At 40.5% G+C, this 14,787-nt stretch overlaps 1 protein-coding gene across 1 annotated transcript in view; it reads left to right on the forward strand.

The window, feature by feature from the left end:
* The window catches only part of BUB1 (BUB1 mitotic checkpoint serine/threonine kinase), a 36,273-nt gene extending 21,873 nt beyond the window's left edge, over nt 1-14,400 (forward strand). Inside the window, exons 17-25 of the mRNA XM_057743444.1 lie at nt 2,329-2,416; nt 6,207-6,442; nt 7,587-7,730; nt 11,805-11,920; nt 12,217-12,378; nt 12,555-12,712; nt 12,818-12,992; nt 13,706-13,812; nt 14,185-14,400. Of these exons, the coding sequence (XP_057599427.1) occupies nt 2,329-2,416; nt 6,207-6,442; nt 7,587-7,730; nt 11,805-11,920; nt 12,217-12,378; nt 12,555-12,712; nt 12,818-12,992; nt 13,706-13,812; nt 14,185-14,380 (1,382 nt within the window). The 3' untranslated portion in view covers nt 14,381-14,400. The remainder of the gene's footprint in view (nt 1-2,328; nt 2,417-6,206; nt 6,443-7,586; nt 7,731-11,804; nt 11,921-12,216; nt 12,379-12,554; nt 12,713-12,817; nt 12,993-13,705; nt 13,813-14,184) is intronic.
* Nucleotides 14,401-14,787: the final 387 nt, after the last annotated feature.

Here is a 14,787-nt window from a genome sequence, read left to right on the forward strand (position 1 = left end):
CTTAATCTACTTTGGCTGTGCCCTATAAATGGAAGAGCAAAACATGGATGACAGCAAATCTGTTTACAGCATGGTTTACTGAATATTTTAAGCCCACTGTTAAGACATAATGCTCAGAAAAATAGATTCCTTCCAAAACAGTACTGCTCATTGACAAAGTACCTGGTCACCCAAGAGCTCTGATGGCGATGTACAATGAGGTTGTTTTCACGCCGGCTAACACAACATCCATTCTGCAGCCCATGGATCAAGGAGTAATTTAGATTTCGAAGTCTTATTATTTAAGTACTACATTTCATAAGGCTGTAGCTGCCATAGATAGTGGTTCCTCTGCTAAATCTGGGCAAGGTCAATTGAAAACCTTCTGGAAAGGATTCATCATTCTAGATGCCACTAAAAACATTTGTGATTCATAGGAAGAGGTCAAAAATATCAACATTATCAGCAGTTTGGAAGAAGCTGATCCCAACACTCATGGATGACTTCCAGGGGTTCAAGACTTCAGTGGAGGAAGTAACTGCAGATGTGGAGGTAGGAAGAGAACTAGAATTAGGAGTGGAGCCTGAAGGTGTGACTGAATTGCTACAATTTCATGATAAAACTTTAAATGGATAAGGAGTTGCTCCTTATGGATGAGCAGAGTGGTTTCCTGCGATAGAATCTACTCCTGGTGCAGAGGCTGTGCAGGCTGTTGAAAGGACAGCAAAGAATTTAAAATATGGCACAAACAGAGCTGATAAAGCGGCAGCCGCAGAGTTTGAGAAGATTGACTCCAATTTTGAAAGAAGTTCTACTGTGAGTAAAGTGCTATCAAACAGCATTGCATGGTACAGAGGAATTGTTCATAAAAGGAATTCAATCGATGTGGCAGACTTCATCGCTGTCTTATTCTGAGAAATTGCCACAGCCACCCCGACCTTCAGCAACCACCGCCCTGATGCGCCAGCAGCCGTCGACATCGAGGCAGCCCTCCACCAGCAAAAAGATTATGACTCACTGAAGGCTCAGATGATGGTTCGCATTTAGCAATTTTTTAGCAGTTAAGTATTTTTAATTAAGGTACGCATGGTGCTTTTTTAGACATAATTGCACACTTAAGACTACAGTACAGTGTAAGCGTAGCTTTCATATGCACTGGGAAACCAGAAAGCTTGTGTGACTCGCTTTATTGTGATATGTGCTTACTGCAGTGGTCTGGATCCAAGCTTACTTGAGGTCTGCCTGTGCTATGAGATCTGGGACCATAGTTCCTTTTTCTACTAATTTACTAGCCAAACACTATCACTGCTGGCACTGTTTTGTTTTGTTTTTAAATAGCAGTTGTTCACTGAAGCACAGTGAAAGAACTGGCAAAGAATTTCATTCCCCTGGATGAATGCTTACTTTAATGTGAAGGCTGAGACTATAGGCCTAAAAGTTTTTAACTAAGGAGTAAAAATTTTTTCTCACTGTACTAATCAAATTTGTTATATTTCTGTCCTGGATTTTAAAAGAGTTTAGTTGAAACTTGGACAATTGCCAAGTGCTATCACAGACTTGCTACTTTAAAAATTTAAAGCTTTTTCAATTTGGAAAACTTGATCTGTTTAACAGTCAAGAGTCTTTTATAAAGTCAACATTGAGCTTACTCAGTGTGTATTTGCCACTTTGGTTGTATAAACAGAAGCTAATGTTCCAGTACTAAAAAGTATTAGCACCTGTTCAGTGAGGCAATATCTGATAAAATTTAATCCAGTTTAATACTTGGCTCTATATTGTATTAGTGTCACTGGTAGAAGTATACTCTGTATTTCTGCCTATCGTTTGTCTCTATAGATAAATTTCTTTTTTTAATTAAAGGGAGTGCTAGTAAGTACCACCAGGTTGCTTTCTGGTATAAACACACTCTGAATCAGTTCAGTCAACTAAACGCTGGCTGAATAAGGCAGGTTAGATTGAAAGGCACCAAAAGCTCTGCCCTCCAGAAGGGGTGCAGCCCTTTATTCTCCAGGTCCTTGGCATCAGGCTCTCCTGAAGCAGCATGGGCATGGCCACCCCTAACTTCCCATGGTCTGGTCATCCTCCCACAGTGGACCTGCTACTCTCTGGACTCTTTTCTCTTAAAAGAGTGTATGGAATGGATGTATAAGGTTGAAATGCTCACATATAATAGTATAATTTTTTTAAGTGATTTTTTTCCCCCATTTTTAAAATGTAGTACATTTTACCATGGAGCACTATTTTGAAATTATAATGAAAGTCAGTGTAAAAAAGAATCCTGGACTTTATAACCATATAGAATCATATGTGTGTGTATAATGTCTGTCTCTACTTTTCTGTATATTTTAGAAAATGTGGTAGAAAAACAGTACAACCATGTGACTTTGGATTCTTGCGAAAGAAACAAGGTGGAACCCTTGAAAGAGAGAAAGTTCAGGTATTGTGGGGATGTGGGGGTGTGTGGTTCTGTCTCTCTCCATTTTCATTCTAGCTTTGCTTTTTAAGCTGTGATGACTTACCTCATTCTAGCCCTTCTTTAAGGGCTGCCACAGTTTTTATTGATGCAAAGCTTTAGGTTAGAAGGTACTCTGTAGATATAAATTTGGTGACACTTGGTACATCAGGGCAGTGAGAGAAGCAGCTGGGGTGGCAGAGAGTCCTGGGGGAACAATTCCTATGCCTGACTGCCACGGATTTGGGGACCAAAACTGCAGATGCTCTTGCCAGCCAAAGACCGTGGCATATAAAGACTATTGCAGAACTGAGCAAACACATAATTGCTTCTTTATACCCATTATAATTGAGAAAGTCAATAACTTCCTTTTAAGAGGAGGAAGACAGAATGTTTAAGCCTCTTAGTTTTCGGTGCAAAATGCAGACTTACCGAGCACACATTAATGCTTTGCAGAAATAAAATTCTGCCATATTTGAATAGTCTGGTAAATGTAATAAATACTAAAAGTAGCTACAATCTTCTGAGTATTTCTTATATTCCTGCACAGCGCTTGCACTTTTCATGTACTGCACCCTTTAATTAATCCTTACAATGACATTAGTTGTAGGAACTGTTCTTTCCACCACTACAGATGAGGAAACCAGATCTAGAGGGCTAAATAAAGGACCGGAAGTCATCATGTGGCTTCTAATCTGCAGCGCTGGGATCTGAAGCCCTATCCCCGATTTCAGAATCCTCACTCTCACCGCTGTGCTGTACCACCTCCTGTTAGCAAAACCTCTTCTTGAACTAAGACCCCAGTAAATAAATGATTGGATAAAGGACATGAGCAGAACTTACAAGAGAAAAATTAATGAATAAACATGTAGAAAACAGTTAACTCGCTAGTAATAAAATTAATGCAAATTAAATAGATTTTGCCTTTTACTTTAAAATTTTACTCAGTGGGTATAATCTATTACTGCCCACCAGGAATCTTCCTCTGTGCAGCTACACTTTTGACTCATAAGACTACCATAGCCACACTTGGCATAAGATTAATTTAGGTGTATATCAGACAAAGATCACTGTTGCCAGCAGGGTGACAGTGTCCAAGAAACTATTGTCTTTGACCCCATGTGACAGTTAAGCTGCAAGGAAACAAGACTCATGTAGGGAGTCATGGAGGGACAGAGGCTTCCTTAGCTTCCAAGCCTTATTCCTGGGGAGTCAGTGACTCTTGCAGCACTCCGTAGATTTAGTTTCCAGGGTCCCCGCCAGGGACGGGCCCATTACGAGAACCATCACACCTGAAACTCTGGATTCCCAGCACATGTTCATAATTCTCCCAGTCTAGATACAGTTATTTTTTACCATAAGCAATGATGACAGTGATACTCTTACCTTTTCAGTTTTCAGTGGCGAAGGGGAATAGCTAAAAAGTTAACCAAAATTCAAGTTTTTATGGAGAAAGGAAACGGCTTTTAATAACCATTTATGTAACCACAGTAATTTGGGCACTCACGTTGCTAGTAGCAATGTACATGGGTTTGGAAACAAATCTGTTTTGCTGTAATATAAAATATTGGAAATATGTGCAATACCTAAGAACCAGGGAATTGTTATACTTGAGCACACATCCACTGCATTAAATGGTGTATGGTCATTAAAATCCACAGGAGGACTGGAGAAACCTGGCAGACACCACCTGTCCCAAATGATCAGGCTAATGTCACCTGTGATGATGCATGATGATATCATGGGAGGAGAAGGGCATGTCACCTCTGTGATATTCTCTTCTAACCAATAGTCCCAGTGTAGTCATGAGAAAAGCAAGAGAGAAACCCAAATTGAAGGACAGTCTACAGAATAGCTAGCCAGTACACCCCAAAACTGACAAGGTCTTAGGAAACTAGGAAAGACTAAGAAACCATCACAGAGGAGAAGAGAGTAAGGAGGCTGACCACTAAATGCAGCACGGTGTCCACGATTGGATCCTGGAGTAAACTCGGAGCCTTGTGGAAAACCTGGTGAAATCCAAAAAGGTCTGGAGCTTAGTTAATAAGTAATATGACAAAGGTTGGTTTACTGGTTTTGAGAAGAGAGCAACTTTAATGTGAGATGGTAACAGAGGAAATTGGGTAGGGCGCATATGGGAATTCTCTATTATCTTTGCAACGGTTCTTTAAATATAAAATTATTCCAGGGACTTCCTAGGTGGCGCAGTGGTTAAGAATCCACCTGCCAATGCAGGGAACACGGGTTCGATTCCTGCACCAGGAAGATCCCACATGCTGCAGAGCAACTAAGCCTGTGTGCCACAACTATTGAGCCCGTGTGCCACAACTTCTGAAGCCTGAGTGCCTAGAGCCCGTGCTCCACAACAAGAGAAGCCACCAAATTGAGGGGCCTGTGCACCACAATGAAGAGTAGCCCCTGCTCGCTGCAGCTAGAGAAAACCCATGTGCAGCAACAAAGACCCAATGCAGCCAATAAATAAATAAATAAATATATAAATATTCCAGAATTAGTTCATTTTTTAAAAAATTCACAGTAGGAAAAATGCCTGTGTCAAGAAGTAAAAATATAACAAGAAGTTACATGAATTAATTTGTATAAAAATATGTACTTATGCATGTGTTTGTAGATACATGGATCTAAAGGTGGGGAGAGAATATGTGTGGAGATGTATGTACAGTTGAAACTTGTTATTTGCATTGGTTCTTTTCTATAAAGTCACTGCAAACACTGAATTAGCAAACACTGACCCATTGCTTCTAGGGAAGATACACAGTTAGGATCCTATAGGCCTCTGGTCACAACATTTTGTTTAAAGACACTTATTTAATATATACTGTTAACTCATTAACATTGAACCTGTGCCCAATGGCACTATAACCCATGCCTGAACAAAACTCATCCAACACACATTTTCTCCATAAGACATCACAGCCTTCTTACACTTAAGGAACACTAGACAGCACTTCAGCACTACACTTGGGGAACAGTTTAAACAGCCAAATCACCAACTAAAAGCACAAAAACGCAAGGAAAAGAAACACCCCGCATCGCTAACTACACTGTGAAAGGACACTGTTTTACAGTATGAGCCAAAATAAGAAGGCAGGGCGTCACCTTGCTCGACCTCACCTGGGAACATACATGTTGGGTGACTCAAACTGTTCACCGTTCTGAATAGCTGGCGATGACGGTAAAGCACCATGAGTGCTGGTTTGGGGTTACGAATAAATGTTTGCATGTAGGTGAATTCACAAGCATGGAATCCATGAGTAATGAGGACCAACTGTGCGCATGTGCACCCGTGTGTGTGTGCGCGCATGTGTGTGGGGGGAAATGTACTGGTGTTAGGTTGTCGACTATGGCTGACATTTTCTGTCCGTTTCAGTGTTATAAAAAGTCATTTTTGGAGTAAAGTTAAATATTCAGTCTCTGTTACAGTAGTGATGCTTGGAAGACAACTTGGTAAAATAAACCCATTCCTCCCAACATCCACTAAAGTATATCCAATGTGTCACCTCACCTATTTATCTAATTTATTACCATGTTTTTTATTTTATTTCTATTCATATTGTATGAGCTATTGCATATTGTGTATTTGCATATATTTGTTTGTATGAAGAAAATGGTGTAATCAACTCTTTGTAAACTGGTTTTGAAATGTCATTCCTAGAATGAAAAAGAAACTGTTTTGGGGGACTTTTATGTGATCAGACCCAGTAGGCTTATAATCATGTGTCTTGTTTCCTCTTCTTTATCCCTCTAACACATCCAGTCCAACTGAAGAGAAAAGCCCAGAACCAGTGTTCCCCACAGACATCTCTTCGGCATCCTTGCTCCATCTGGGCCAACCTGCTGCAGCTGTGCTGACCAGCGAGGCAGAGCGGGGCCTCGAGGCCTGTAAACTCACAGACCCTGACTTTGCCACTGCAGGGGGTCCAGCAAATGCCAACGCCAGGCTCCAGGCAGAACCCATGCAGACTGGCTCGCTGGGGAATGTCGACACTCCAAGTATGAACAGATGCTCAGTCTTAACTGTTCCCTGAATAAGGACAGTAACCTGGTAAAAGCTCTTCCGTGAAAGAAGCTCAAAGAGCAGGGACTTGAATGCCGTTGAATAGAACACAAGTTCAGACAAGCATGCATGCTGTATCACCATGCATACAGCAGTAGCATACTTGAAGGACTAATTAATTTGTTTTAAACTTAAAAGGTATCAAAATAACTACTGTTGGAAGAAGCAGTTGGAATTGGAGGGCCCATTATGTGCCAGACATTCAGTCTAATAATGTTATCCCCATTTTACAGAAAAGTAAACAGGCTCTGGATTAAAGACCCCACCCCTATCCCAGGGTTACACAGAAACAGTCTCAACAGAGGTTAAGAGCAGACTCTGGAGACAGACTAGCTAGATTCCAATCCTAGCTTCCCCTCACAGACTGTCATGTGATCTTGGCCAAGATTATTTCAGTTCAGTGGCCCTCTTTTCTATAAAGTAGAGGGGATAGTAGTACCTACTTAAGAGTCTTACTGTAAGGACCAGTGAGTTACTAAACATCAAGGTCCTGCAGCTACTTAGCACTAGTAAATATTAATCATGTTGGTTTAGTCTTTGATAACTGCCACTAATAGAATATTTTATAGCATTCTAAATTGGGCAGAAACTTTTTTCTTCCCTTTGGAAATGGTTTCTCTTTGTGTCTTTGTGGACCCGAAGTATATTTCATCCAAACAAATTGCACGTAGGTAGTATAAGTGTTAAAAGGCAGCATTTTATACATAGAAGTGGAGAGCAGTTTAAAGAATATATATCTGATCATGTCAGAAGTAACTAATCTCCAAGTTTGCCTTTAAGACATGTACACATAACTGTGTGTTAAAGGCAGAATCTAGAATAGAGTCATTGGTATTGATTTCCTTTGTCATGACTGAATATTGATCTAAATTTATTGATATAAAATGACAGATAATGAACTGTGCAGAAGTACCCATTTTGACTTTTGGAAATGGCTCTTTATTATTTGAATCAATGATCTTTAAAGATAAGGCTTTTGAAAGCTTATTTAATGAATGTCTCCACTTGCTTTATCTATAATTTATTTGATAAAAGTCTTGGATATTGAATTCATTTTCTTTTTTGTTCCGTTCCTTTAAGACTTCACTGTTGAGAATCCCTGGGATGAAGAGTTGATTCTCAAACTTTTATCAGGGCTTTCTAAACCTGTGAGTTCCTATCCAAATACTTACGAATGGCAATGTAAACTTCCAGCCATCAAGCCCAAGACTGAATTTCAATTGGGTAAGAGCCATATGGGTAATAAAACTTTTAAAGTCTTTTTTTCTCTATGGGAAGGTGATGGTAACTGGTGTGTGTGTCGTGTTTCTCCTCCTGGCACCACCCCACCCCTACCCCTCCACCCCTTCTCCTACTTCCAATAAAAAGTTTTGTCTATAGTATTAAGATGAGAACATTTTGTTAAGTCAGGACTATAGGATTTTGATTGCTGTTGGGACTATAACTTATAAAGGGCAATTTGGCAATATCTATCAAAATTAAAAATGCATATACTTTTAGACTCAGACATCTACTTTTAAGAATTTCCTTCAGGTGCACTTCCATATATTCAAAGTGACATGTGCGTGTAAAAGCAGCAGATTAGAAACAACATAAGCATCTAAGGGGACTGCTTAAATAAATTACGGGACATCTCTACAGTAAAATACAGCTCGCTCTGTGCTAGTGGGGAGTGATCTCTAAAAGATGCTGTTAAGTGAAAGGGCAGGCTACTGTTCTATGTTGCTTTTTACTTCTTAAAAAGGGGTAAGATAATATATATTCAGATTTGATAATATTTCCGGAGAACTCTTGAAGGGTACTCAAAATGAATGAAAACGGTTGTTAGTGGGAGTGGGAAACAGGGTAGATGTGGATAACAATGGGAGTGAGACTTTTCACAATGTGCTTTCCACACACACGCACGCACACATGTGCACACACACACATTTTTAGTAGTTGCACCAGAGTTTGCAATGTACGTTACAAGTAACCCATGTCCTCCTTCCAGTAACAGTATACTGCTTCACAAATAGCACAAGTGCCCTATAACAGAATGTCACCAATCCCTCCCTCCTCCGCCTTACGGCATTACTCTCAGGCATTTCACTTGCCCACAGGCTGTGCTTACTGAACACGTTGCTGCTATTATTATTTTGAATAGTTATCTGTTAGATCAATTAAGAATAAGAAAAATAAAAGATTTTATTTTATCTTCATTTATTCCTTTTCCTTTGCTTTTCTGATCTGAGTTTCTGACCTATATCATCTTCCTTCTCTCTGAAGAACTTTTTTTTTAGATTAATTTTTATTGGAATATAGTTGCTTTACAAGGTTGTGTTAGTTTCTGCTGTACAGCAAAGTGAATCAGCTATACGTATACATATTGGTTTGGCCAAAAAGTTCGTTTGGCTTTTTTGCATAAGATCTTATGGAACAAATGAACTTTTTGGCCAAACCAATATATCCCCTCTTTTTTGGATTTCCTTCCCATTTAGGCCACCACAGAGCACTGAGTAGAGTTCCCTGTGCTATACAGTAGGTGCTCATCAGTTATCTATTTTATACATAGTATCAATAGTGTATGCACGTCAACCCCAATCTCCCAGTTCACCCCACCTCCCAGAACTTCTTTTAACCTTTCTTGCGGGGCAGGTTTACTGGTGACACATTGCCTTAATTTTTGTTTGTCTAGAAGTCAAACAAATGAAGTCTTTATTTCTTCTTCACTTTTTTAAAAGAAGAATTCTCTGTTTGTGATTTTTTTGGCTTTTTTTTTTTCTTCCAACACGTCCTCCACTTTCTTCTTGCTTGTAGGATTTCTGAAGAGGTCAGTGTGGCTCTTGCTTGCTTCTCTGCAGATAAGGTGGTTTTGTTCTTCTGGTTTCTTTCAATGTTTTCTCCTCGTCTGATTTTCTGCAGTTTGAACATGACACGCCTAGCTGTAGCTTTTTGGTATTCTCCCTGCTTGGCGTTCTCTGAAATTCCTGGATCTGTGATTTAGTGTCTGTCATTGCGTCTGGAAATTTCTCAGCCATTATTACCCGAGCTATGTCTTCAGTTCTCTTTTTCTTCTCCATTCTAGTGTCCCATTACACATCTGTTACCCCTTTTGTAGTTGTCCCACAGTTCTTGAATGTTCTTTTCTATCTTTTTCATTTTATTTTTCTCTTTGCATTTCAGTGTTGGAAGTTTCTGTTGGCATATTGTCAAGGTCGCAGTTTCTTTTCCTAGCCACATACAGCCTGTTGATGAGCCCATCAAAGATATTCTTCATTTATGTCACAGTCTTTTTATTTCTAGCATTTCCTTTTGATTCTTTCTCAGATTGCATGTCTTCTTCCATTACTCATGTATTCTTTTTTTTTTAATTAATCAATTTATTTATTGGCTGTGTTGGGTCTTCATTGCTGCACACAGGCTTTCTCTAGTTGCGGTGAGTGGGGGCTACTCTTCACTGTGGTGCACGGGCTCCTCATTGCCGTGGCTTCTCTTGTTGCGGAGCAAGGGCTCTAGGCGTGTGGGCTTCAGTAGTTGCAGCACATGGGCTCAATAGTTGTGGCTCACGGGCTCTAGAGCACAGGCTCAATAGTTGTGGCACACGGGCTCAGTTGCTCCGCGACATGTGGTATCTTCCTGGGCCAGGGATTGAACCTGTGTCCCCTGCATTGGCAGGCGGATTCTTAACCACTGCGCCACCTAGGAAGTCTTACTCATGTATTCTTGCCTGTTGTTTACCTTTTTCATTACAGCTCTTAGCATATTAATCATAATTTTTTTTTGATTCCTGGTCTTATAATTCCAAAATTTTTTCTCTATCTGTGTCTGGTTCTGATACTTGCTCTGTCTTTTCAAGCTGTGTTTTTTGTCTTTTATTATGCCTCGAATTTTTGTTAAAAGCCAGACCTGATATCCTGCTGAAAGGAACTGAGATAGACAGCCCTTCAGAGTAAGGTTTATGCTTGTTTGGCTTGGGCTTAGGCTGTGTTTGCTATTTGCTGTGGCTATAGGTATCAAAGGCTAAAACCCTCTTTGTGTCCTTATTTGTCTCCCTTGTTGTCTTTGGGTGTCCCCAGACACTTGTTCTTAAATAAAGTCTGAGACATCAGTTCTTTCTGTGGTAACACCTCTCCCTACCCCCACTTTGGTTCTGGCTCCAGTGGTGGTTTCTGCTCCTGGGCTCTGCTCTGACAAGCTGTTATTCCCTGTATTCAACTGTCTGTCACCTCAATTTGGGGAGAAGCAATTTTCCCTGGGACCTCAGTTCTCTAACAGATCTAAGAAGAGTTGATTTTCAATTTGTTCAGCTTTTTCTTTTTATGAGGGTAGACTGATGACTTCAGACTCCTTACATGCCAGCTAGAAACCAGATACATTTTTATATTTGATTTTAAACATGTGAATTTTTTTAAAACAATTAAAAATCTATTACAACTTTACCTCTGTGGTCTTTCTCCCAAAACCAATAACCTCAGTGTTACTGAAAAATATCAAGACAAATCCAGTTGAAGGGCATTCTACAGCTTACCTGACCAGTGTTCCTTGGAACTGTCATGGTTAGAAACAAAAAGTTAGAAACTGTCACAGCCTAGCAGAGGCTGAGGAGATTTGATGAGAATGTCCTAGAACATTAGGGGAAAACTAGTAAAATCTGAATAAAGGATGGAGTTTAGTTAGCAGTAACATACCAGTGTTGGTTCTTGTTTGTTACCAGTGTACCTTTGTTATGTAAAAGTTAACAGTAGGGGAAACTGGATGCAGAATGTACTGGATGCAGAAACTACTGCCTTTGCAACTTTTCTATAAATCAAAAACTGTTCTAAAATAGAAAGTTTACTGCAAAAAAAAATTTTTAATTGTTAGAAATATCAGTACAATTATACTCTGCTCTTTCTATTCTGATGTAAAACGCTTGCATTTTGCAAAGGCATGTTAGAGCTTTGTTTAGCACTTTGTAGAGGATGTCTACATGTCCTTTCTGACATCACAGCAGCCTTGCCAAGTAGGCAGCACACGTATTCCCCCTTTAAATATGACAGCACTGGGAAAGAGAGGATGGACTGCAGCTCAGCGACAGGCCTGGGCCCAGCAGAGCTGCTCTGGCCCCTCATCCGTCACTTCATTAGAAAGGGGGCTATTTTGCAGCAGGTATTTGTTTAACTTTCATGTAAGACTGGAAGAACATTTCCTAAGGGAGCTATATCCCTTTTTATTTATAAAAGCAACTCAAGCACCAAGAAGAATTTATAAATACTTCATTTTGATAAAGTCTTTAATGTTTTGAGACTTGTTTTCATTTTGATACATCTGTCTCGTCAGGTTCTTTGCTGGTCTACGTCGATCACCTTCTTGGAGAAGGGGCTTTTGCCCAGGTCTATGAAGTTACCCACGGCGATGTGAACGATAGCAAAAATAAGCAGAAATTTATTTTGAAGGTAAATGATCTATACAATATAGAAATGAATTTTAGAACTTGTGATTGCCAGCCTCTTTTTTTTTTTTTAAAGATAATGGTGAGTTCGTTTAGGTCTATCGTCAGCACTTGAGAAACAGAACTGTCCCACAAGGATTCAGAATTGCCTCTCCACTACAGTTATCTTGCAGCAATCCCCACGCTGCCGCAGCAGCTCATCACTTGCTACCCCACGTCCTTTATGGGGATGACGCTGCTTTCTTGCTATCATTTTCCAGAATGTGAGCTGGATGTGAATGTCATATACCTGATTTGCAGGTCCAGAAGCCGGCCAACCCCTGGGAATTCTACATCGGGACCCAGCTGATGGAGAGACTAAAGCCAAGTATGCGACACATGTTTATCAAATTCTATTCCGCCCACTTGTTCCAGAATGGCAGCGTGTTAGTGGGAGATCTCTACAGCTACGGGACATTATTAGTAAGTGTATTGCTTTCATGACATGAATTCGAAGCACATTTTTGGCTTGAGCCTTGCACATACTTTTTGCTCTTGGAGCTTTTCTTCTTGGAGGGGTGGGTGGGGCAACACTCTTGACTTGAAATGTCATTAATCCTGTGCAGCCAACTCAGGACTCCACTTTCCATTGTTTCTAGAATGCCATTAACCTCTATAAAAATACCCCTGAAAAAGTGATGCCTCAAGCGCTAGTCCTCACTTTTGCTGTCCGGATGCTCTGCATGATTGAGCAAGTCCACAACTGCGGAATCATCCATGGGGACATCAAGCCAGACAACTTCATACTTGGAAACAGGCAAGTGTGGCCCCCTTCACGGCTCCTTCTCTTACCGTTTCCCCAGCAGCCTTTTATCGTTTATCTGTGCTCACGCAGCCTGGCCCTTGTTTGTGTTTAATGTAGATTTTTGGAACAGGACAGCGAAGATGATGATGTATCCGCCGGCTTGGCACTGATTGACCTGGGTCAGAGTATAGACATGAAACTTTTCCCAAAAGGAACCACATTTACGGCAAAGTGTGCAACGTCTGGTTTCCAGTGTACTGAGATGCTCAGTAACAAGCCCTGGAACTACCAGGTAGAGAACTAGAGTGAGAGGTTTGGAAACATTTCCCTGTATGACACTCACTATAATTTCAAAATGAATTTGGGCATCTGGATAGTTTGAGCTGGTCTAGTCTTCTTCTAGCCCTGGATTTAGACCACGCTCCAGGGTGGACATGTCACACCTGGAGAGGCTTGGAGTGCAGTTCAAAAACCACAGCCAGTCCCGGTGGCCGGGGGGAAGCTGGGAGGGCTTCCAAGCAGATTAGTGGTAGTGTTGTGTTTACCTCTGTGTGACAAAATGGAGGACATGGTAGCGCAGGAAGAACAGAACTTCCCAAGATGCTATCCCAGGAGGCAGTGGGTGATCTGCTGTGCGTGGAAGCCTCCAGCAAAGCCTACACAGGCATTCACAGGGCGTATCAGTGTAGGGGTTAACACACGGCTTCCAAAATCCTTTATTTATTTATTTTTGTTTGTTTGTTTGTTTTTTGGCACACGGGCTTAGTTGCTCCGTGGCATGTGAGATCTTCCTGGAGTAGGGATTGAACCTGTGTCCCCTGCATTGGCAGGCAGATTCTTAACCACTGCGCCACCTAGGAAGCCCCCCAAAATCCTTTAAAAGTGAAATCCTGTGACTGTTTATATCCTGTGATTTATCATATTTGCTGCATAACTTAGAGGGACATGGTAATACACTCGTGTAAATTACTATTTTAGTCATATATACCCATACTGTCTTTATAGATTGATTACTTTGGAGTTGCTGCGACAGTGTACTGCATGCTTTTTGGCACTTACATGAAAGTGAAAAATGAAGGGGGAGTCTGGAAGCCTGAAGGTCTTTTTAGAAGGTGAGTATTAGCATTGGTGCTACAGTGAAAAGATTAGAGTAGAATGTTGGGTTCCATGTGGGGAAAATGGATCTTTGCTACTGCATGGAAAACTCACGCCTTGGGAAGTATGTGAAATAGCACAGTCCCGGGCCCTGGGTGCAATGAGCGAGGTTTAAGTGCTTCTGTTTCTCCATTTGTAACTTTTGTGGAACAAGGTGTGCATAGGCATTTAATTGGATCTTGAATTTCTCTTATGTGTAATAGATTCAGCATTTCCATTCCTGATGCGTTAAGTTGGGTTTAGGTGAGAGTTAAGTCAGATACAAGAGTGGGGTTGTCCTGCACGCTGAAGGCTACGTCTTCTCTTTCATTTATGCTCTGTCTCTCCAGGCTTCCTCATCTGGACATGTGGAACGAGTTTTTTCACATAATGTTGAATATACCAGATTGTCATCATCTTCCATCTTTGGATATGTTAAGGCAGAAGCTGAAGAAAGTATTTCAAGAACACTATACAAACAAGATTAAGACCTTGCGTAACAGGCTAATTGTACTGCTCTTAGAATATAAGCGTTCTCGAAAATAAAATATGGACACTCCCTAAAAGTCGCTTTGTAAATGCTGGCCTGCTCACTTTGAACCTTGATGTTTCCACATTTATTGTTTATGTAAATATTTGCTAAAAATAAAGCCCACAAAGTATATCCCTATAACATAGTTCTTACAAATGTTTCAACAAAATACACAATGTGGTAAGGTCCCGCCACAGCAGGCTGATTGGGTTGCTCTTGGGACGTGCACATTCTCTAAAAGCACTTGTTAAACACTGACCTGTTCACTTTAAGCTAAAAGACAGCCAAGTCAGTTTTTTTTCCACCCAAAATTTGAGGGTTTATATTTGCGTAAAATAAACAAAAATTCCCCAATTATATCCAGCGGACTTCATGTTTTTATGAATAAAATGTGCCTGTCCTTTATTGTACCTGTTCTTCA

The sequence above is a fragment of the Hippopotamus amphibius genome, chromosome 7 (genome assembly GCF_030028045.1).
Source record: "Hippopotamus amphibius kiboko isolate mHipAmp2 chromosome 7, mHipAmp2.hap2, whole genome shotgun sequence".
Classification (NCBI taxonomy): domain Eukaryota; kingdom Metazoa; phylum Chordata; class Mammalia; order Artiodactyla; family Hippopotamidae; genus Hippopotamus; species Hippopotamus amphibius.